At 38.6% G+C, this 25,725-nt stretch overlaps 1 protein-coding gene across 5 annotated transcripts in view; it reads right to left on the bottom strand.

Moving 5' to 3' along the window:
• LOC121947736 (ecto-NOX disulfide-thiol exchanger 2) overlaps positions 1–25,725 on the bottom strand; it is a 242,114-nt gene that overhangs the window by 109,978 nt on the left and 106,411 nt on the right. Inside the window, exon 1 of one of the 5 annotated variants that reach the window (XM_042492834.2) lies at positions 23,648–23,754. The exons of 3 other annotated variants lie outside the window; for them this stretch is intronic. Coding sequence is in view for 1 of the 2 variants with exons in the window: in XM_088080897.1 (XP_087937023.1) it covers positions 2,519–2,552 (34 nt within the window). In the remaining variant the exon portion in view is untranslated. Of the gene's footprint in view, positions 1–2,518; positions 2,660–23,647; positions 23,755–25,725 lie in introns of those variants that run through there. One more of the 5 variants, XM_088080897.1, reaches the window with a different exon arrangement.

Below are 25,725 nucleotides of genomic sequence, written 5' to 3'. Positions count from 1 at the left end.
CCTTTGAAGTTTAAAACTGTCAGAACAAGAGACCAGGGCCTTAGAAAAAAAGCTGTGGGACTGTCATTTTTTGTTGTGGTGGAGGCAGTAACAGTGCTGTAAGTCCTCGCAGCTTGTTATAGCATGCCACGCTTGGAGAGAAAACATCTTTGATGGTCATGGTTAATCAACAGCTGGAAAAGTCCTGAAGCAAACTTTAAAACAATTAAGTCTATGACAGACACTGCTTTTTTCTGCAATTCAGCCTCCTAAAAATAAACTGAACATCCATCGAATAACCTTGAAAGCAGTCAGTTTTATCTCTTCCAATTGAGAAGCTTTCTCACATCACATTACGATGCTTAAAAATAGAATTTGTTCTTGCTTAGTCTATAAAATTTCAGAAAATGGAGAAAACTTTCATATACAATTCCCCAGAATCCAAGTTGACACGTTCAAATTGTATAAAGAGCAGCTAATAGCAGTTGGCATCTATCGAAAAAAAAAGAACAGCGGCTGTAAATGTCCAATAATCGGACAAACAATGAGGTTCATTAGCTTATTACTATCCAAGATCAACAGATCAATAGCCATAAAACAGGGACGGAAAATGATTGTTATTGACATGTTAAGCCATTGTTATTGTTTATAAAGGTCTGCTGACATGCATGTTATATATCACACCAGAGGCTGATGCTGCTGTGTTAAACATCAAGCCCCCTCTTTTGCGTCCACAATGCTGGCATGCTGTCTGAAATTGAACACTGGGGCGGTATGATGCCATTGCTGTTTGGTTCTGTGTAAAAATGCAAAGGCAGCATAAAAAAGGGACTTTGTGGTGGACCTATAGCGCAATCTTTCTGTAAAAATGCCTGTAGCTATGCTCTAAATGTGGCATTAAACTTCTTTAAACTCTTATTTTCTCCTCTGTTCTGCTGGTATCTCAAGAGACAAGGCAAAAGGTACTAAAACATAATTGTTTCTGAGATTGAGACACTATATGAAAGAAATACACCACAGATTTGCTACTAAACATTTCGTTTTAAATGTGCCTGCATGCTGCTAGAGAGGCCTGCATATTCCGTCTCATGGGAACGCAAGGTTTTGTCTTCCTCACCCTATATTGGACGGAGAGGACCCAAGGCAAATGCCTCCACCCACACGGTTAGTATTCACACACACCCAAATACCCTCCCATTAGACTCTGGGAGCTGTAGCGCTGTTGAAAAATATCAAATGAAGCACTTTGTCCACAAGCTTCCTGTGCATTCTAATAACAGAAGCATAATTAACTCCTCGAGATCAATAAAAAAAATAAATTAAAAAATGCATGCCTGTATCCTCTTGTGTGGGATGCAGCCGGTAAGCAACAATGGCCTGCAGTTCAAGGAGGACAGACAGGAAGTTAGGTAAGGAGAGAAGTGGGGACTTTAAATGTATTAATTACACAGAGATCTAGGCTAAGGACACAATAGCACAAAAATCTCCTTATCAGCAGTTCCAACTCAAGCCCAGGAGACTTCAGGCTACTTCTGCCAGCAAAAACATCTGCTAAATCTATGAGTATGGCCGGAAACATGACCAAATGGAATGAAGTTTCCACTGAAAAAATGTGGCTTAGATTCAGCATAGTCAGCTGTATATTACTGAGTACAGAACTGGGGTACGGCAGAAAAATTAATCTTTGTGACATGACAAGTCCAGAGCCCCCAGGACCTGGACATAAGACGCTAAAGGTAGATAATTAAAGAAGGGGTGCATTACAGGATGTACTGTACCTCATAAAGGAAAAAATGTGGGTCATAAGCCACATCCTTTTCCCTGCTCACAACCTTCAACTTAACTGGGACCCGATTGGGAGGCTACCATTCAGTAATATTAGCAATGCATCTAGTGATAACACTAGCTGATGTTGCGTAGTAGGCAAATCCAGCATCCCTCAGTGCATAATATATTAAACACATGCATCACAGTGTTGCTATGAATGGCCATTCGATCTATTGTATTTCTATTTATTTCATGCCTTTCCAAGCCTCTGAAACTATAATTTCAGTCAAAAGCAGCTAAGAAGCTCTATCACTGTACTATCTGTTATATGATCCACACAATGTTATCTGTTCTGCACCCAACAGACACAGTTTGCAACTAGCTGGTGATGATAGGGTGACAGTAACAGTACATATTGTACCTGTAGTACTCATGGTGTTGATGCTGATGACTATGATTGTGTGCCAGCAGCTATACATATTGTGATTGTAGTTTTGATGATAATGTTGATGTGAGAGTGACAGTAAGAGCATATATTGTACATTGTATATTTTATATTGTGAAATATTCTAAGGCAAAACTATAATAGTGTGTGTGGTTTCAACAGTTTTGACAAAAAGAGATCTGGTAACATACACTCACAACTGACCAACACAGTCCATCTTACTTTGGCATCACATTTTGATTTAGGTGCACAGAATTCATGACTTGCATTTTTCCAAACCAGCCTCAATCAAACCAGTGAAAAAACACACAGACATGCGTCTCTTACTGTTCCAACTTTGGCAAAAAGAAATGGTGTCCATTTAGGCCTCCATCATTCACAGTAAGAAACTGGTTGTGAAACGTTTTTGGGTCCATTAAGCAGAATTTTCTGGGTCTAAAAGTCACAGCCAGTATGCCGATCGCTGACTGGAATAGTATCTCTGGAAAACAAGGTTCAAGCCCTGGATTTAGCCCCGTCCGCCCACCGACTCCTGAGCTGTTGTCATTGCACCATGCTGCTGACTGCTGCAGCAGCTGACAGCATCTTATCAGCAGCTGCCAATTACAACATGGGAATCTTATCAGCGGTAGCCAATTAGAACCAGGGGAGTTGCTGTGAGGAAATGTCAACAGCTCAGTGAACTTGCCAGGGCTCTTATCTGGCCACGCCTTTCCATCCAGGCAGCCAGCTTTGAGTCTTCCGACACAGTAACGACTACTGGTGCAATGTTGTGACAAGAAGGGCTGGAGGTACAGCAGGGTTTCAAAAGAGCAAGCTGCCCAGATACACTTCACACTTCCTGAAAACTGCAATATTTTAGCAAGTTTCTGACAGCTGAGGACGAGAAACCCACAAAATTCTTTCATTATTCGCTTGGCACCAGCTGTGTGTGTGTTCAGACTGAATGCAAAAGCTTGCATAAGATATTAAAACCTAAATCAAAGATAACTGAGAAGCATAGAACACAATGCATTGTTTTTTTGTTTTTATAAGACAGGCTTCTCGGATTGATTACAGCCTAAGAAAGAGAGAGTTTACTTTCTCCTTTTCACAGCTTCTTGACATGGATGACAGGTAGGATGCATTATTTCTGCTTATGAACATCTGTTCGCCATCCTCAACCGAGGAATCAATGACATGCGTCTGCATCTCTTCTCCAGAGCAACTAAAGACCCATAAACAGCAATAGACAAATGCATTGTTTCCGTTTTTCTGTCTATTATTACAGAGCTGATCTTATCTTTTTGTCTTGATTTAGACTTCACATTGCACAAACTGAGCTTATTTTCCTCCAGAGGTACTTTTGTTATTTTTGTCATGTTTTCAACCATTAGATAGAATGTCGGGCTGCAACTAACTAATTTTCATAACCAATAAATCTGCTGATTATTTGGTATATAAATCATTTTAAGAAAAGATGGAGAAAAAAAGACTTATATTAACTTTCCGGAACTCTAACATCCAAAAATGCCTTTTTTTAATTTAATAGTTGAATCCTCAGTTTCAGTGATTTTTATTAGAAAAACTACATCAAAATTCTCTGACTCCAGCTTCTTGGGTGTGAATCTTTTCTTTTTTGATTTACTCCTGACATGACAGTTAACTGTACATTGAGGGCTTTGGGAAAGACTGACATGCTTCACCATTTTCGGACATTTTATATTGAAAAAACGGCCGACAGATTAATGGACAAGGAAAAATAACCGTTATTTACAGCCCTAAATGAGACTGGGATGTCTCCATGACTGTGAGTTGACTGCCTTCATAAATTGTTGTGTTTGTATTGTAATATCTATTCTGCATTTCTGAAATCATGCCCTTAACAAGTAACCCCCCCTTATTAATTTTTTTATGCTAACTTTTTTCACCACTTTCTGACATTTCATAGACCAAACAATTAATCAGTTAATCCAGAAAACAATCAACAGTGAAAACAATCATCAGTTGCAACCACAGCCAACATTTCAAACCTCAAAGATTGTCATTTACAATGATATAAAGCAAAGAAAAGTAGTAAATCTTCCTGTTTAATAGGCTGTTAACAAGGAAAAGGTTGATATTGTTTCATTTTTTGTGTTCAGAAAAAAAAAAAAAGATTAATCCAGTATCAGAATTGCTGATTATTTTTCTGCAAACTGAAAAATTTCAATTCTAGTTAAATTCATTCATGAATAAAAAACATTACAATCTTTGCACACAGCCTCATGGACACATCAGTGAAAGCTCCTAAATTGCTCCTTTGTTCACTACGCTTAATGAAGACTAATATTGACATGTTTTCCTCAGCCTTTTTATCACAGTAGAATATTTACCTTGACTGGCACTGTTATGAAATTCAAATTTTACTAACACGATCAATACTTGTTAAAGAGTGGCAAGACAAAAGAAAAAAGCAAGGCGAGACCTGATGTTTTTACCGTTACTCAGATGACTGTGAGTGTGGACAGGCACATTTCAGCTATCATCAATTGCATGATCGGTCATGAAACTTAACGGACACATAACAGTACGGTCTGGCCTTTAAGACCAGATTCTAGCAGACAGTGACCTCCACAGAGCCATGGAGCATTGAATGAATCATGGTCTGGTGCTTTCTCTAGTAAAGCTTTGGGAATGGAGGTCACTGCAGTTACTTCAGTGGTTCATCTTTTCTCTAATGGCGGTATGGTTGACTAGAGCCATGAGAGATACCTGCAGTGACAGCAACACAGAGCAGAGCATCTGATGCCTTAAAGCCTTCTTGCTTGAAATAAAAACAACAACACCACAGCGCAGACGTCTTTTTTTTTCTTACTGAGTGGTTAAGATGTACACATTTCTACTGCACATTCACAGCAAGGATTAACCGCTGACCCAAAATATTATGGCTTTAAGTGGGAGAAAGGCCAAACCACGACTTTCTCTGTATTCAGCCAATGTGTGCCTTCAGGGCTCAACATGCGTACTTGTGTATCGTTGTCCATATGTTGACTGAGTCATTCGTTTATTTCTATTTCTAAAAGCACTCCGAGCAAACTTGCTGTGTATCTCTGAAAAGTGATTTCACAGAGTTCAGTTAAAGACATTATTTCACATCACATATCTGTTGTCTGTATCACAGAGACAGAGATAGGAAAGAAAGCCTTTGTGTTTACAAAAGTCTACAAAACTAATTTAAAATGAATTTGATATATTGTTCTGTCTTATTAGCTTACTATCTGTTTTTATTATCATTTTATCCATCGCCTTATGTTGCTTTGTTGTGTCTGAAACTTTTTATACCTTGGTCTTGGCCAGGTTTGAGGCCTCAATCGTTAATTTTTGAAAAAAAATCTAAAATATATTAAAACTAAAAACTAAAAAAACTAAAAACTTGGACTAAAGTCCAGATGAAACAGCATTTCCTAGTTCCAAGTGTCTAGCTTCATTGTCGTGACCAATTACCATATGAAACTAGTTAGGCAGGCAGGATATCACGTTGGGGGAATTTCATTTGATTGCTGAAAAGGAGGCATTTCATAAGGGTCATAACATTGACGCCCCGACACACAACTCTTACAGATAGTAGAAACTACAAGGAAAAGAGAGATGAAGTCATTTGTATGCTTCAAGTAATGTCAGTTGCTAAAGCAGTCCGTTGTAAAAAAATCTGGAGCCGTCACTTTTAAGACCTTCCTCAAAGTAAGTAAATTCCAGCCAGCAGACCAGTAAACACGGTGTTTTGGGGGAAAAAGTGGGAAAACAAAGACACACTTACTTAGCATGCTGTTTCCAGCTAGCTAACTTAATCTTAGCACCATGCTGCTAAAAGTTGCAGATTGACTGATGTGTGATGATGATATTATTGGTTGAAACTGGTTGGTGCTAGCGTACAAGAGCACATCATAAAATGCAGTTTTACAGGAAGAAAACATGATTGTATTCTTGTAAAAGAATTCTATTTTTTTGGCACATATTTGAAAGTAGATGCACAATAAGACTGAAGGATGTGATCTAAATGGGTTTAACAGGCATTTTTCAATTAATTTCAAGTTTAAAGCCAATCTGCAGATTATTTTCTCTATTGATTGTTTCATTTATAAGATAGTAATTTGCCTGTTACAATTTTCTATCATGCAAGTTGTTTGATTAGCACGTTTTTATTGCCGGTTTTGTCTTCACAACTGTTAAAAAACAAAACATATATTTAACCTGCTTTCACAGAAAAAAAAACAGCAAAACAGTAAGTTTTTCCAATTACTTATCTGTTGATCAACTGATCAACATTAAAGTAAGAGACAACATTGCACCTGAAAAAGGACCTGCTCCCTTTGTAGTTATAAACCATTTATTCTGAGGTAACGAACCACAGCAGTTCTTACTTTCTGGTGATTGTAAACTAGTAAAAACAAAGTTATGAATATTATATTCCATTTCTGCCAATAGATGCCCCTAAATTCAACACAATTGACCTTAAATTGACCATTTCGGCTTTATTAGAGACACCCATCCTTCAACTTGTCATCAACATAAAAAACAGGACAACGAAGGAAAACCATCTGCAGCGTGACCCATCATACACTTCTTTTATCCTAACCATGGCAAGCACAGGTACTGTCACACATGCATACAATTTGGCAAGACAATGGGATGGAGAAGACATTTGCCTGAAAGCAAAACAACACCCCGTGTAAGATGACTGGGTGGAATAATAGACAATAGTGACAGAGAGGGAGTGTAAAGTTGTTACAGCAAATCTCAGCTTCCCTCCCAGTGGCTTTGACAAATGGCTCAAACACCGTTTCGGTCAATGCCATTACTACAAACTTTGGAATTTAACAACCCTAATCATGTGGTGTGCTGACTTTAGATTAAACCCATTAGCCCTCCCTATACAATACCAACACCTGCGGGGGAAGTCAAGCCAAGCAGTGGGACGTCAACAGGCTGTTAACAAAGCCACCGCCTTGTTGGTACAAACATCATTGTGCCACAATGCCTCGGGGCATCCACAATGTATAAGAAGTGACACATCAAAAAGCCAAGATTTGCTCCTACATTACTGTTAAACTGTACTCAGATCTGCCACCATCTACATTTCTTATCGATCAGTTTAACAGGCATATGTATTTAAAAAAACACTGCTTTCATAAATAAGCCATCATTCAATTTAGTTCATCACTTAGATTGTGTCCCTAATATTTCTTTTTACTGATGCCGCTGTAGGATAATTAGGTCATCCATTTCCAACAGAGAATTACTTCCTGTTTCAAAAGTGTACATCACAGGTCAAGTCCCATGTGCAAAACCCGTGCACACAACGTTCACAGTGTAACGAGGTAAAGACGATCTTATGAAGATGAAACAATGTCAACTTGCTCCTCCGCCCACGCGTGAGGACGATATCCTCTCTGAGACAACGGCTAGGGAGAGAATGAGGGGGATACTGAAGAAAACAAAGAGAGCATAAGCAGCGTAAGTCATTGTTAGAGAAGGAGCTTGTTTGGCATATAATGACACTTTGGCAGCACAGAGTGTATTTGTAGACGTAGTAGAAAGAAAAAGACTTTCTTCAGATCATCAAGCCTCTCAAACTGCAGACAAAAAGCACCTGTATGACATAAGTTTAGTTTGTCTTGGCAGCTGTTGCTAGAGAGCGGTGAGATTGGTGCCCTTTAGAAAATACCACTGAGTAAGAAAAAGGTACGTCTATTAATAAAGTCTGGTCAGCAACACTTAAGACTCAAAAGAAATTGAAAGACAGGAAATGAAGATAAAAAGAGAGGTTCAAGAGTCAAATCTGATATAGATGAATTCCCATACTTAATGTGACTTTTGCATAAACAATTACTGGTGCATATAGGTACACAGGATATATTAAAACTGCATTGACAATAGTCTATTGAACACAAATCTATATTGGAAATTGTCATTTCTAAAGCAGAAACACCAAAACTTTATTGTTTCCAACTTTTCAAATGTTAATATTTACAGCTTTTTCAGTCTACGGTAGAATAGTAAAATTGAATACCTGGATGTTAAACAATTTGGATGGCAAAGTAAGACACTTAAAGACATCACCTAAAGCTCTGGAAGATTACAGTGGCAATTTGTCACTCATTTCTGACATTTTCTGAATGAGAAAATTATTAGTGGATTAGTTGGTAATGAAAATAATCATTGCTTGCAGCTGTAATTTATATTGAAAACTATATCCCGTACAGCTGACACCTTTTGGGCGATCGGTTGGTCGATATACTCCTGACGGACTAAATTCACATTGGTCAGACAGTCACTGGTGTTACTTTGATCAGGCTGTGTGTCCAACAAAGCTGTTTTGTTTCCCCAGCTGAAGTTTTTGTTGTTTGGCAATTGTACGTGTGTGTGATGTTAGGTCTTTGTAATAATAGCGCCCCCCCCCCCAACAGCTTAGTAAAAAGTGACAGTGACAAGCGCAGCATTATAAAAAACAGCCACTATCCATCTCTAAGCTCTTATTTTCAGAAAAAAAAAGGTTAATAATCACAGAGGAAACTCAGTGTCACATTCCTCAATATGAATTTATTTAACAAAGTCTCTAAAAAGACACTGCAGCTCAAGGTTATATTACCAAAGCTTCTGAAAGGGATACGATCGCACCTCAGCCCGCGCTGGTGCTGCACGACAGCTAGTGTTATCTTTTGGTCAAAAAAAGTAAGTTTCCCATATCTTGCATTCAAAAGATATTTAACGTTAGTAAAGTTCTGTCATGAGACATCACTGACCCCGGAGTTAACTTCCATATGTCAGATTTTTCTAATCAGTCCTGGTAAACTCCGAGTGGGGAGACAGATAGTAGTAGTTTGTTTACACATAAGGTTACACGAGATGACATTTATTTGTAAATTGCCTGATCGGGTAAATACAGGAGGCTTTCCGCTTGCCCCACAGAGTTTACCTGCCATGACTGAGCGTTAATGTTGAGCCCTGTAGAAACGCTTTGGTGGACACACAACACTAACAGGTCAATGCACTGTGGCAGACTTACTTAATCCAGAGATAAAATGCTGAATATTTCCCCCTATCGACCAACTGACTGGTTTAAAAGTAGGAAGAATTTCAGTTGACCAAGGTTTTCCTGGGTTGGATACAACTCTAATATCCAGAGCAATATGTAATGAAAAAGATAAAAGCAGCACATTTCTTTCAAGTCTGTGAATGCAATTGAAGGCAGTTTTTTTTTTTTTTTTTTAACACTTGCACCTATAGTCGTTTTCAGGCAGTAACATTAAGACCTCAAAACCACATTTTACTGCTGTTAAGTCATAAAACGGGGACTCATTTTCAATATCTAACAGAGGGGAGGAGGGGATCCTTCAGTGAGCAGCTGAAAGAGAGCAGGGCGTAGCCTCAGGCCAGTTATAGCAATTAAAGCACAACTACACCTGCAAAAATAATACAATGACTGCCTTAAAGAAAATGTTATTGGCCATCAATCCAACATCTTGAGCAAGTAGTGTCTCTTTCACAATTCCCTCTTTGGTCCAAACACACTCATACACATCTCTAGTTGTGTATACTCTTGTTTTCTTTACTCTTTTTTTTGAGCGCACTGCATTTCCCCTGACAAGCAATGTGGCGTGTAAATAAAGTTTTGCTTGCTTACATGCTGTGTTTCTTCAAAAGCAGTCTCACAACATGGTCAGACACAGTGCAGCCTTCCCATGCCATTTCATTGAGTTTTTACCAAAAAATAATAGAAAAAAGTCGAGTTTGTACTGTCTGTCAAAATGTGATTCCACTTTCTGTATCCTGGCTCTGATGTCTTATGTTGTGTCACCTAACTTGGCTTTCTGACATTAACAAACACTCCCTCGGTCGTGTGTAGGCTGGTACAATCATGCATTAATTATGGCTGGGTGGCACACTATGAGGGAAGCTCAACAGGCCTCCTGATGCCCAGTGAGCTGCAGGAATAACAGAGCAGAAAAAATCTGTGGGGATTTCCTCTCAGAGACTTCTGGGGAAAACTAGATACCCTGAAGCACTAAGCAGGAAGTGGCAATCGAGAGCTGAGATAATCATTCTGTTTACTGATTAGACCCCATTTAAACTTCCTTTAAACAGACCCCTCAAACTTCAACCTCAGTTTGAGATTGTAACCAGGTGTTGAAAAAGTATAAATGCAAACATCTGTCAAAATATAAGCTTTACTTCCCCCAACTAAAACAACATCAGTGAGTGGTCTGTGGAAGCTTCTCCACTTACAGCCTCTGCCCCCCTTTCCCCCGTGGTATGCCCCCCAGTGATAATGGCAGCTAAAGTTACACCGGCATTAGCTGTCGTTCTCCCTGTTGACAGCCTATTTCATCACCAAAGGGCTGCAGTGATTTCAACATATGTGATCATACAGAAGGCGCTGTTGTAGCATTTATCTGATCAGTTCTACCACTGAAAGGTGCGTGTGGGTGAGACAGTGTTTATCTGTATATATATTGATATATTGAGGGAGCAGCTTGTAGACAATAAAAGTTTAATCCTCACACTTTGCCCATAAATGCAATTAATCATGTGTTACTGTCAGCATATGGATAGTTGTTCACTAATGTTAGCTGACATGTTTTTGTAACTGAACTGCTGAAGTGCACAAGTTGTTATTCTCTTGGCAATTTGGCAGTTATTAAACGGCTTCAGATGCATTACCACCAGCTGGACTGAAGTGGGGCTGACCCTGATTTGCATGAAGCCTGGGAAAAACAAGATGGATTGTAATCAGATTTGCAATCTAGCCAACACAGACACTAACATGTGACTATGTGCAGTTGAAATTCTTCTCCTGACATTGTTTCAAGTCATCGAAATGACAAATTTAGAAGATTTTTCAATGAAATATAAATCCATTCATGGCTTTAAATAGCTTATATGTAACTCTACACCTTTGCTTCATTTAGAGTGAGCAGATATGCAAATTAGTTTTTGCAAGGGCTGTCTATTTTTCAAAAAAATCAAGAGTAAACAGTTTTTTAAACTTTATACATATTGTTCAAAATAATTTGAATATGTAGAGTAAGACAGCTGCTTTGTACAATATCAGAGTTTGAATAAACTTAGTTACTTTTCCGTCTTTCCGTGTACAACCCAAAAAACTTCCACACGCCACCTCTCAGATGCATTTGCGTCAATATTGTCCTCTCAGAATGGCTTTGCTAACCAGTGTCCTCCATTTTCTTCGTGAAAAACAACCATAGCGTTTTTGCTTAAGCTTAATTTACTGAAAGGTTAGGAGGGCACAACAGCTCAAGCTGAGAGAAAAATTTTGAAGGGGCCCCTGCTGGATCACTTCAAATGGTCTGTTGCACGTAAATACTGTAAATTTTGAATTTGAAGAGGTCATAGCAGTTCGCAAATTAACTATGTTTGAGGATATGGTCAAATTTTGAATAAGAAGAGACAGCCCTTGTCCCCACCTCTATTTCCACCTGCCTCTCAGCCACTCGCCCGGCAGCTCGGCCGTCCCTTCGCCTGCTCACCGCGCTCCACCACATTAGTAATGTATAGGTAATAGATAACAATAGCTGATGGCTTGACTATATTATCAAACAGTACATATTGTGCTGCTAATGATCGAAAGCTCTGACTAGTAAAAGTGAAAGTCAAACTGTTTCACTGTAGCATTATGTTGATGACATGGGAAGCCTCGCCCTGCAGGTTGACGAGATTGGTTGTCAGAATCTGTGTTTTAAGATTGCTGCACTGCAGTTCCAAGGCGGAAATGCTCCATCATTGTGATGACTGCTTATTTCGCTCATGATACATCTTGTAAATTATAAAAGAACACAAAATGGGCATGTTGATAATGTTCTAACTTGATTTTCACTGGTGGGAGTAAATCTCATCTGGATTTCATCCAAACATAAAGTAAAAATGGGGCCTTGTTGATAGACAACAACGGACATTTTCTAGACAGAACACTAAAATACTAACATGGATATTCCTCCAATAGCATTTGTTTCTTTTTTCTCCTCATAATTAATCAGAAATGAACAAGCACAAAACGGTGTTTCAGCTGTGTGTATCCAATCATCCATCAGCCCACAGTTCAGTCAGATACACTGGGACGGTTCATAATGGGTTAATTACTATTCACCTGAGCTTTTCTGCACCGCTACTCGTCAGTAGCCTCTCACAGAGCCATGTGAAATGAGGGGGCTTTGAAAAGAAGGTGGCAGGATGATGACAAAAAAGAAGAGAGGCAGAGGAGATTTTCAGCACACTGGTTTAGAGCACTAATGTCAGGCAGTGAGAGGCAGCTGGTGTGGATCAGTTAACCCGGCTGGAGGCTGAGAGAAAAGACAGAAGGGCAGAGGAGGGGGAGGTTGGATGGAGGGAGAGGTGTTGATGGAAGAAAAGAAGAGCCGCGGGGTCTCTGTGATGAACATGCTGCTGTGAGCATAGTGCTGGGTAAAAACAGGGAGATTCCTACAGCTTCTCGCTGAGGTAACTGACGTGAGAGAGCAAAGACGATACCAAGAGAACAGACACAAAAAGCAACACAGAGCGCCCAAAAAATATTTCCCTCGCTTATTGTTTGCTTTCCCTTATAACAGATTTAAAGATATAGAAAACTCCAGCTCTGTGCGTATGTAATGGAGAGCCGAACATGTCACATGCTGTATAATATGGTGTCGTGTTATATCTGGCCAACATTCCCACCTTCAATTATAGCAGAGGGAAGAAGTATTGTAATGTGGGCCCAATGGTCTCCTCGTACAATTTAAATGAGTTCAGAAACACCAGAGGTTAGATGAAACCAAATTTAGCTTCATTTATAGTAGACAAAGCTCGCCCACCTAGACAATATAAATAATTCATCGGGTAATCCGACCTATCCCGGAGAGCGGTTATTCCTCTGTGTTTGTGGGGCCGTCTTCTCAGACGTGCAGAAATCTGACAGTCGCCGGTGGCTTTATGAGAAACACTGTAGATTAAACCTCTCTACAGCCTTTACATTTGTAATTGAACCCTCTGAGCCCTTAAATCTCGGGGCATCCTTTTGTGTTGGAGAACATGCCCTCAACAAGAGAAAATGACAGATTTTATTTTTGCTAAAAAAAAAAAGGAGAAGGGTTGAGATAGAGATCAAGTGCTGCAGCCCTCTTTTAAAGATGTATAGATAAGCCATGAGAGCATTTTTTACTTTAACTTGACTTTCTCTGCATTTGTTTTCAACAGCCTTTTAATTCAACAAAAGCAATAATTCATTCATTTATTCATTATACAAAACCGCTTATCCTATTCAGGGTCTCAGAGGGGCTGGAGCCAATCCCAGCTGACACTGGGCGAGATGTGGGGTAATTCAGACAGACAGACTATCACAGGGCTGACACACAGAAGCCTTTTTTACACTGCCAGTCCAAGGTGTGAATATCACGCCGCTATGCAGGCTTGCTGTTCTGTATAAAAGACATGATCGTGGAATGGGGGAAAGAATGGTCTCACCTCAGAGGGTAAGGAGCTCCCAAATTTCACTGTTTTCCCCAAATGGCATGTACGATTGCTAACAAAGAAGGTAAATGACGGTTATTGTCATGTTATGTCATTGTTATTGTTTATGAAGCGCTGCTGACATGTATGTTTTATGTCACACAACAGGTTGACACTGTTGTGTTTAATGTCACGCCTCTTTTGGTTCAACAATGCCGACATGCAGTCTATAATTACACACTAGAGCAACATGATGCCACTGATGTTTCGTTCTGTGTAAAGTTGGTTCATTTCGTTCTGACGTAAAGAAGGGACTTCCCATCAGGCCTTAAGCATGGTGTAAAAACGGCTCGAGAGAAGCAGCCATTACATTCACACCTACAGGCAACTTACAGTCAACAATTAACCTAACCCGCATGTCTTTGATTAAGGGAGGCAACCTGAGAACCAAGAGAACACCCACGCTGACATGGGAAACACATGCAAACTCTACACAGAAGGGCGAACCCAAAACTGTCTTACTGTGAGGCAACAGTGCTTACCACTGCACCACTATGCTGCCCGTTACAAATATTCAAAAGCAAAATAAAAGACAAAATCCACAAAAAATTTGGCTGAAATACATGGGGCAAGGAGGTGGCGCGACATATTTTCTGAAACATGCACGCAGCAGAACATTAAAATAAATCAATCAAATCCATGCAGCTTGTTGTAAAAACAATCCAGTTAATTAATTTACCACCAGTTAATATAGCACACACTTCCAAACCCTACATAATCAACTGCATTATCAATTTGAATATCCTGCTGATATTTGAACCAACAAATAGTTCAAAAAATATATATATAGCCAATAATAGCCAATATATATAGCCAATATATATATATATATACACACACATCATATATAAAAAAATTGCTTGAAAAATGACAAAAAGTAACCAATCGATTTTCTATCAATCGACTGAGTTACAACACTGAATACAGGAATGCACAGAACATGTACAATGCATTAAAACACCACAAAAGTCAAAACAAAATAGCTTCTGCAGACTTACGTGAATATTTAGTATGAAACGTGGAATTGTACAACCATAACAAAATGCAGCTCAAACAATCAATATTAAACTTTGCACATGCTGCAACTTGTTGTAAATACACCAGAAAATTAGTTTTGTAAATCTCATATTGTCTTCCCAAGAGAGTTCAAGACTTAAGTGGAAAAGAAGGTCACACTAAACTTCAGCCTGTTAAAGTTTTACTCTGAATCATGTGTTTTAATACTGTATACATGTTGCCTGCAAGTTGGTTGTATTTTAGCAATGAGACTATCGAGAAATAAATATGTATGATCATTGTAACCTTGCTAAAATAACAAAGTTTAAGGTGGCTGAAGACTTTGCACAGTACTGTAAAGTGTCTTTTTTACAACTCTGACAAACATAACAACACTTTAATGTCAGACAAAATGCGAGGGTAAAAAAAAAAACAACTTTTATTTATGCTTCGCTCGATTTTCTAAGATTTACTTGTGTGAGTTGTAGGCCCTTAATATGTTGTAAAACTACACACATATCATCCAAGGACTTTTGGAAAACTACACACTTATTAAATACTTGCTAATTCAATTAGATATAAAAAGGGAAAAAAATCTAAGAAGATAATGTTTGTTTAGGGGCTGTTAATACAACACTGCCAGTTTTTTAAACTCCAGCCTGCAGGCCATGTCCTGATTAGAAATCAATTTAGCAGAGCTGAAAATAATAACCCAAAATGGATCTGAGAATATTAATGAAAAAGGAGACAACTTATTTGGCTTGAGTTTTATGTCCCTTAGGCTAAAGGATGAAGAGGAAAATGCATCTAAGGGCTAATTGTTTGTTTACAAAGTCTTTGTGTAAAGGTAATGAAATGAGGGAGGCCATGTGCAAAAACAAGGCTGCCCTGTTTGCTTTGATCAAGCCAAAGAAAACAAGCCAGGTTTCTGTTTTTATATTAGAATCTTTTTTCAGAGCTCCAGCCATTAGCTTGAGCCTGAGTCTACAGACAGAGCGCAGCGCCTTGTGGCAACGTGAATTATTTAGATCTCATATGTTTGTAGGCTTTGCGAGATGAGGTGAAGTGGCACTAAATCCCTGACCGCTGCAGCGAACAGCAGAGCGACAGGGAGCAGAAGAGCACAATTAAAAATGATGAAAGTGAGAAATGGGAAAAGGGATAAAGGATGAACCCCAATTTCATTTCACTGTTTGGTGATGATCAGAGCGGATGGAGTATGAGGCTAGAGATCTCCACTTTGACCTGAATCTCAAACAACCTGGTGTGATTTAGATGATATTGCAGAATTTTATAACACAATACAATAACAGATCTTTTCACAAATTTTCTGATGTGAAAAGCAATCCCCGTAGGATTAAGAGCAAAAAAGACCACAATGGGTGTGAAGGAGAGGAGGCGGATAGGTCAAACAAGCTCCGGACTTTCATCAAGGAGACCACTGTTTGTGTCCTGTGTGAACACAAAAATAAATCAAATTATTTTGATAACAACGTAATATGCTAGTTTGTCCAGCATGCTTTACTAGTCACATGTGGCACATGATGGTACATTATGTTTGCAAGAAATTAACTTATTTTAAGTTAAACCATGATGTTTTTTATGAAACTAATCAAAACCTTTTGTTGCCTAAAACTACGGAGGTAAACCTAAAAACTAAGTATTTAACCACATTCAAAGTTTACCTGGAAAAGAGACTGTATGTATCTAATGAGTGGAAACTATACACTTCTTGTGAAAATGAAAGTTTATTTTGAAGAGACATAATGTATATCATAAGAGTCAATTGATACAGCATCCCTGAACTCCAAAACTAATGCTGTTAGAATTTTTCATTTGGAGTAGGAATGTGTTGGTCCTAAACACTACAAATAATACATCTGATCTACTATATATTAAAGTCATAATTAATTCATTGTTTTCCTATTTTTTTTTCAAGCAAAAATGCTTCCAGGCTCTACATGAAAACATTTGCTGGTTTTCTTTTACGATAGCAAAATTAATATTTTTGAGGTTTTGGACATTTGTCACTATTTTTTGACATTTCTGGCATCAGATGATGAGTTGGTTGATTGGGAAAATAATCAGAAGATTAACTGATAATGAAAATAAATTTGAAATACTCAAAAATGCTTGATAATGCCTACACATACAGACATGGAGGCAATGTGTAGTCCTTATCTCTCCCAGAGCAGCAGTAGACACAAGTGGACTGTTATGTTCTGAGTGAAGCAGAGGAATCCCAGAAGAATAAAGAGGCAGGGCCCTTCACAGCTTGGCACGCATTTCAATCACTATTCTCTGCTGGAGTTAAAACATATACAGTCTAGACATACAGTGCTGCACAAACATGAAGCTTCTCCTTCCAGTCTGAATACCAGTAACCTTAATACTGCCCTTACACACCTGCAGACGTCCTGTTTGTGAGCTAATGAGTTCATCTTTTACCTTCAGTCTGTCATCCTGTGTCTCTCATCCATCAGCATCACTCTAAATCTTTTGTGTCACTGTGTGGCCTCAGCGTCACAAAGACTGACATCCAGCTGTAGATCTCCCCCAGCCCAAACACACACACACACACACACACACACACACACACACACACACACACACACACACACACACACACACACACACACACACACACACACACACACACACACACACACACACACACACACACACACACACACACACACACACACACACACACCTCTCTGGGACATCAATATATCTAAATGGACTGTCATCTCTGACAGCTTAAGTAGCCCATTACATTATTTACCTTCCAACAGCTCTTTGCCTGCCAGTAGTGGGTCAATGACATCACATTATAGTGTTTTTATGCTCAAATCCATTACTTTTCAAAAAAATAAAAAATGCCACAAAAGAAATACTGGTGCCTGTGATATTGGAAACTATTATGGCAACGTTCTTCCAAAGAGAAACCACATTCAGTTCACTGAAGTACCGTTTTTTTCTTAGGTTTTGGTGCTCCCACACAGGAAAGCAGCAGTTAGACAGAAAACCATCCATCATAAAGGAGGCTAGAGTAAAATAACAGGGCGTAGACGACACACTCCCATCTGAGACCTTGTACTGACAAAATTGCTTCAGAATCTCCAACACAAACTGACCACGAATGAAGTCAATGAGAATTGCTTTACTCCACAGCTCAAACCGGTAAAAGTGCAGTGGCTAACAAGCACAGAAAAAACACAAGATTTTTTTTGCAAGTAACTTGTCCTTAGTCATTAAAGAAAGCATGTCTAATAATATTCACAGGGGGATATTGTAAATATATTAACAAGTGAATCCGACTCTCTTTTTTTTCTCCTTTGCATACAAAAATAATGCAGAAAATTATACTTGCAGAGCTTACAGTTTCCTTCTAATTAATCACTTTTGAAGAGTAAAGTGAAAAATCTCAGTAGTCTCTCTAACAGTAAATGAGGTTGCAGAGGCTCAGGACTAAAATGTATACCGAATACAAAATTACAGATGCTTATCTCTTTATTAAACAAATATGAATATTCTGTATTGACGTGATGTATTGTAGTGCACATCATGCATCTCCAGTGGTCAGTCTCTACTGGCATAACAGGCAGCTGAGCTGATAAACAAAGCAACTGCGAGTGGTGGGGAGAACGTTACAAGACTAGTAACAGGGAGGGCAACAGCAGCAGAGAGAGACAGTTGGGAAAACAGTGGTACAGCCGACATATTTTCACATCTGACTCAGTGAATTAAGGGTTTTTATTCTAATCAAACCAGTTTTGGTGATTCCTGGAACACTGGTAAGACTAATAAAGACGATTTTGGTGAGTTTTATTTTGTTTCTGTTGACTATGTATGAAGTGTGTTTGATGATTAGTTAACAAGGCAAAAGAAAGAAACTTGAGAACAGAAGGTGTACGGTTGTATTTCTCTCTCTAATCGGTGTAAGAACATTTCTGTTCTTGACATTTGAGCTTTTGGAATGTGGTGAATATATTAACAATCATCATTGCTTCTGACGGTTGCTGGTACGAAAATTTTATATTGCAAAACCCTACATGTAGACTTAAAACTATCATACATCTTACATTGACTTCTATCACCAGCAGCTCAGCTTTTATGTTTTTTCTTATTTTGTTTTTATAACACATACCATCAAATACTCTATAGAAACAGACGTTAAGCCAAACACAAACAGTGGACAATAGGCAGTTCTGCTAAATTGGGAGGCTCCAGAGCCAGATTCACACAGGAAAAGTTGCACATAGAACATCACATTTTGGGCAGACCCTTGAGGTCAGCAGCTAATGACAATATTTTCAATGATATTTAGTTATATTTAGTTTTATGGAAATTTAACCTGGAACTTGTTGATTGATGATAACTCACAAGACCACAGGGATGGTGGGATGTGATACTAAACAAAACTTTTCAGCACGTCATGATGTCCCTGTTGACTGAAAAACATTGTCATTCCCTACCGACACAACATGTGTCCTTATTTCGCCTTTCTCAATTACATTAACCTTTCTGCTAAAGAATCAATAGCATTTTATTCAACACGTCTCTCTCAGCTCAGACTAAAGGTTAATGCACAAAAGATTGGATCGGTGAGAGTACAATTATTTTTATTTGCAAAAACTACGGCTTTGAACTGGCCTTTGTGATAAAATGTAATTGATTGATTTTCATGCACAGAAAAACATTCTAGTGTGGGGATGTTTCTTTAATCTTGGCATTGGAAGTAATTTGGATGAATCCATATACATTGCCTTGGGTTTGAAAATATGCCTCGGTTCTGATCACTTCTCAATATTTTTTCAAGTCAAACAACCTTGTTACAAGGGTGCTAGAAACCCATTCAGCCAAAGGCCAAACATTCTCCTTCAAAGAGCTATTTCATATAAATACATTTATACATATTTGCCGCTGCACAGACACAGGCAGTTTTCAGTGAAGGCACTCTACATGGTAAACTCAAGACATTTTTTAAAAGCGTGCTGCTCAGTGCAGTCTCCAAGAATTCATTATTTAAGAAATGCATGTCCTCATGTCACTTATGTTTTTCTGTTTCATGACCAGAATTTCCCATATGTTGTTAGGGTTCCTTTTAATAAGGGCTGTTAAAGGCTAAAATGTGCACTCTTATTAACCCAAAGTAAACTGTATAGAGTGCAGGATGTTACTTAAAGAGTGCTGCAGGCACAGCACTGTGTGCAGTGAGTGAAAACACACCTCATTACCATTGTTGACAGGACCTTTGCTATCCACAGCTGTGAAAGCCCTCGCTCTCAGGCCCCTAGTAGTGCCATGGAGCCATTTTTCTACGAATGGATCACTGTTTTGTTCATCACATGCAAGCAAATAAGGAGGTGACAGGATGCATAGGCCTGCCAATATTTCACACTATTCCACAGACACATGGGTGGCAGTAGCGCACTAGAATATGCAGCAATGCACTAACAAAGGCAGGAAGACCGCTAACATGAAAACATCCCCCAGGGAGTGTGCTGTACTTCGAAGAGAATTTTTGTAGTGGCCAAACTATGAAACTATAACTTCAAGGTCTGTTACCTGATGCCTATGGGCCCAAAAAGACTTGTTCCCTCTGACTTACATTGGGAAATGACTAATTTCACTATCGAGATTTGATCCCTTCGGTCCAATAAAATTTTGAACATTTAGAGGAGCTGCGCAATTAAATCATTTTATTCCCACTCAAGTCAGCGGAGCGCTAAACTGGATATTAGCTGCTCGGCTGCCGTATGTCTCTTGTGTGCTTTTTCTTAAGGCCCAAATTGAAGATCTGGGTAATTTGCGGGAGGTCAAACTTTTTAAGGCTTCACGCACCAATGAGCAATGGCTCCAGCACTGTATCATCTTTTCTTTATACATCAACGGAAAATATGTTGTAAACAATACTGGATTCTAAAAATACATTTTTTAAAAAAAAATCAACGTTGCAATTTTTGTATGAGGGAGGAGATGCAACCAGCAAATATGTTACACCTAAAGGATACAAACAATGCTGTTTGGTTAATAAGTGTAAACAACTTCTTTATTTACAAACAAAATCCAGTTTTTCCTGATTTTATTTCTATTTTGACATTGCAAGTAGGGATGTACCAAATTGAATTCTAGGTGACATCTGATATGCCGATTTTTAACAGCTAATTTGGCTGATAACCAAAATCGATATAAACTCCTTTTTAGCCCCACCTTATTTTACTAATCATCGAGCCTCTTCTGTAGTTGAATCAGTATCATATTATGCATACTCTTTGTGCAAAAAATGAAAAATACATCAACTTAGGGTTGATGATTTATACATATTCACTTTGTCAAAAACAACAAAAAAATTGCTTTGTAGTATCGGCAGATATTAGCATGTTTGCGGATTCGGATACATCACTTTAAATCCAATATCTGCTGATACCGAAAACGTGCCGATATTATCGTGCATTCCTTATTACAAATGTTCTCTTTATGATGCCTTTCAATTCTTTTGTGTCCCTATTTGGCCCTGCAAATCACACTTAACTTTGTTTTGAACTGCATCACAAATGAAGATTATTATTACATTTACATAACAGGCACAGGATAATGAAATCCAGCCTGTGTGGATGCTCCTAAACTGGCATTTATATTCATTGTACGAGGGGAAATCCTGCTCCGCTTAAAAAATGAGCAACATTTCAAAATCTCATTCTCTTCACCACCTGCAGCTTAAACACAGCGTGACTTGAGGGGAAATGGCCATCTCTGGCTGTGTTGTAAAACTGAAAAAAATAAAAATAAAAAAAAAAACAGTAAGGAAAATCCTTGCAGTGTGCCTGCTGCCCCAAGGCACCACTTATTATTATGGATTGTTAAAAGACACATACACGCACACACACAGAGTGCATATAAACGCAGAAAACTGAAAAGATAAAAAAGCAAAGATGGTGGTCAAGTGCATCGTCTCAACTTTAGAGGGAATAAGTACATTAAAACAGCAATGCTTGATAGAGAAAGCATGGTAACAACTAACTGGTGCCACAATTCCACTGGATCAAAGACAAAGAAGCACAACAATATATATTTTACATGCTTAAGTAAAAGAGTCACAACAAGCTGGAAATTTCCTACCAAGTGGGCATGATTTCCAATGAAGGAAATTTCTCTGGAGCTGTTTCATACTCAACTAAATAAAAATATCGAGTTAGTCACACTGAGTCTGAGCGTGGAGTGAGTGGACTCTATTTTGAGGCAGAGTGAACAGAATATCAATTGAACTTCAAACGTTGCCTGTAACTGTTTACAGGAGGTGAGGGCCTCTTAATTATGTATCGGGCTGCTTGTTGTTTGGTCTTGGTGCGGTGGTTTAAAGATCATTAGTAAATAATCTATCAGCAGGGTGGCATTAACTTGGAATGACTTGGAATCCTCATGGGCCACATCAAACAGGCAGTTTGCTTCTTGCATCCTTAAATTCTCAGGCAATTATTGAAATAAAATGCAGCTGTGTAATGTTTAAGAAAAGTGTATGTGTTGGATGCTTGCCTTGCACACAAGCATGATGGATTATCAAGTGTACTGGCAATTGTAATGGAGAATAATCTATCCATTAGGGTCCTTTAACAAGACTCAATCAACATGGCTGCTAATGAGTCCATTTTCCATTAGGGAGCAGGAGGACCTGACGGAGGCTGGCCGTGAATCCACAGCTACAGCTGCTCAAGACCTCCACTGTTAAAAACTCAGAACATTTACATGCACTAAAAGGGAGCTATTATTCTCATTTTCAGGTTCATACTTGTATTGCGGGTTTCTATAGAGAACCTAAAACCTGGAAATGAGTTAGCATTTTAGCACCTCCAATTCCCTCTTTGAATGGGTTTTTGGTTAGATGCCTGAAATAAGGACTGTGAGGAACACAAGCTCAAAGTTTTGTGGTACAGCATAAAATACATTTCTGGGTTTCTGGGTCTTCTATATCTCAGCATCTCTGCACTGTCATTGCAGCCAGGATAAACGGTAGTGAATAGCAGCACCTTCACCACTAACTTGTAAAGTTACCAAAAACAAAACCAGACATGTTCCAGCAGGAATATGATCAGAAGTCAGGGAGAAAAGATCGATATCGGCCACCAAGATTACAGTTTTCCCTGATGTTAGCACGTAGCTACATGTAGCAGTGTAGGCTAAGTAATGTAATGACTTGCATTTGCATGCCTGGAGCAGATGATCATATAAATAATTTGGTCAAGATCTGACGGCAGCTTGTAGCCAATGTTGGAAAAAACACTGGAAACAGAGCATTCAGAACAGTCTGAAGTCTTAGGTTTTTGCTTTTACATATGTTTACCTCATCTTTAAAAAAACTGACAACATTTAATGTGAACATCCGACATTGTAACATTATATGTATGTATGAAAGGACAGAAGGAAAAGCATTATAGATCTCTTTTACGTAACCAGGTTACTGTTCACTTTCTGCAGCAATCTGGTTCAACCAAATACATTTCAAAGTCTTTATTGTAATAGGGGGAGTGGAGTAAAGATTTCTCCAGCTAGATTTCTCATGGAGCAGGGTCAGAAATTAGCACCAGCAACTAGCTACATGCTGGTAAAATATGCAAGTGGCTGCTAAATGTGCTTCACTTATCAGCCATAAAACAATGGTAATCTATTGAAAGACCTGACAGGAACAGCTGAGAACCAGGATGAAGAGAGATCACACATAACTGTGCGTCCTACCATTTGACTCAAACTGAAACTAACACACAGTAGCTGCTAGAACTCTAAATAAGTTTCAACCACTGAACATTTAACCAATTGCACATTTCAGAAGCATTTGCACTGCAATGAAAAACTCTCCCTCCCACTCAGCCCTCAAACAAATAACAGAAAACTCTTTTCAAATTAAAGTTGTAGGACTTAAGGAATTGTATTACTGACCTCTTGCATTTCCATGCAGTCTCCCATATCCCAGTTTAATACAGTGGATGTTAACATGTGTTCCTTTGTAACCTATTTCTCTGAGCAACCTTTGTGCACGTTTACGGACTGACAAACAGCGAACACATGGGTAGCAGCAGGAAGAGGAAGTGCAAAGTTGAAATCACGACCGTAACATGCAAAATGGGGGTATACAATCCTAATGTTCACTCATCGTGGTCATTTCTTTGAGGCAGATCCAAACATTCAGCTGAAGACTGCACTGCTGTGTTCTTTTGCATTTTCCTCAATCTAATACCAATATACAATCATTCCACTACAAATAACAACCCAAAATTAAGTTGCATTTGACATACAGCGTGAACAGGTGGTTGAAGAGTGTAAGAGGACTAACATTTGTAAGGTTTGGTATGACACGTCTTCACAGCAGCTTTTACAAATATATAAAGGACCTAAAAAAGCACCATAACATTTAACAGGACGTTATGTCAACATCCTGCATTATTTAATATTAGAAGCAGAAAGTTCTCAGAGTCACTAAGAGTGATATAAATAACTTGGTGCAGAATGGCCGAGACTGGGAATGCTTTTATCTTCAGGCTTTCTGAAGGGCTTTTATCGGCATACACAAACAAAAATATAACTGTTCACTATTACTGCTGTTGCTATCAATGCGTCTTCTGAGCTCTGAATACTGTGCAAGTATGACAATGGAAGAGAAAATGATACATTATGAGACAATAATGGAGAAAAACCTGCATGGTTGTACATGACTGAGGGATCGTGAATAATAGTAATGCTATTGTAACTGTAGGATACAGAGCTGTAGGGGGAAATCTGACGAAAGAACTCGGTGCTCATATTAAAATTCTAACAGTAAACAAAACCCTTTCGGTTCCCAAAATATATCTACATACATTATGTCGCAGGGTTCTACAGTTGCCACTTGTTGATTGGAAAGCTGCATTAATATGGTCTGGATGATTTGTGAATTTCTAAGGTTTCAGTCAGTGGCCTGAAAACTTTTGGCAGCCCAATTTTGAGGAATAAATACTATGTGTGTTTCTTGCATGCCTCAGGTGAACAAAGAATACAAAAATGGAGAAAATTTTTGAAGACGTGAAGTAAAAGGGGTATATTCTCATGGAGTGACCCAGGGAAACCCTGTCGGATGGGAACTTAACTTAAAATGAAACTTATCTGTGATCTCTTCACAGCCAGATTTCATTAACAAAGAGTAATTTTACCTCACTGAACACGGGAGCTGCTGATCTACCACTTTTTAGTTTTAACGGATTAGTTTCACTTTAGTCAGACAATAACACTAACTCACTGTTCTAAGCTGCGTTTGACCAGTTGCTCCCATATTCAGCTTAGTAAAATTATTGTTTTTGTCTGTGTAGTCTGGTGTAGTTTGGGAAGCACTGAGAATACAACTGGATAAATGAGACTTGGATTACACTATGCTAGTTGTGAGAGTTTGTAACTGATGTTTTGATATAGTTTTGTTGTTGTTTAACATGCCCCACCGTTAATCCGATTTATGAGGAACTTTCGCTATTAATTGATTCTTTTACTTCACAGATTCAACATAATTGATACATGAATTTTCATTGTGTGGGTGAAGTATTCCTTAAACTAAAAGGAAGTCCTGTTTTAAACGTGAAGAAATTAAAGAGGCAAATTTTATGACTACAACAGAACGCGGTCTTAATGTATAACATCAAATGTGAAAAATCTGTCATTTGGACATACATTGGGTATTTGTTTGAGAACCCTCTGTGATACATTGTCCAATTACAGCTTGGCATGGTCAATGAATTAAAATGAAATTAAACTTCAAGACGTGAACTGTTCCATGTGAAGATGTGAAGAATAGATGAATTGTTGATTACGTCTGTGCTAATGTGGAATATTAATCCAGCCCAATTAGCATTGCCAAGAAAGCAGGGAACATGGAACAACACCTCTCCTTCATAAGGGCCCTCTTCTTTCTATTGCTCACAAAGCAATTAATTAGTCAGTACTTCTTTAATTCTTTAATTAGAAAGTCTTTCTATAATTTGACACATTACCAG

Source organism: Plectropomus leopardus, chromosome 8 (assembly GCF_026936395.1).
Source record: "Plectropomus leopardus strain MGB_pleo_1.0 chromosome 8, ASM2693639v1, whole genome shotgun sequence".
NCBI lineage: Eukaryota > Metazoa > Chordata > Actinopteri > Perciformes > Serranidae > Plectropomus > Plectropomus leopardus.
Note: the sequence above shows the minus strand (reverse complement) of the source record. Positions and strands in the feature narration are given on the sequence as shown.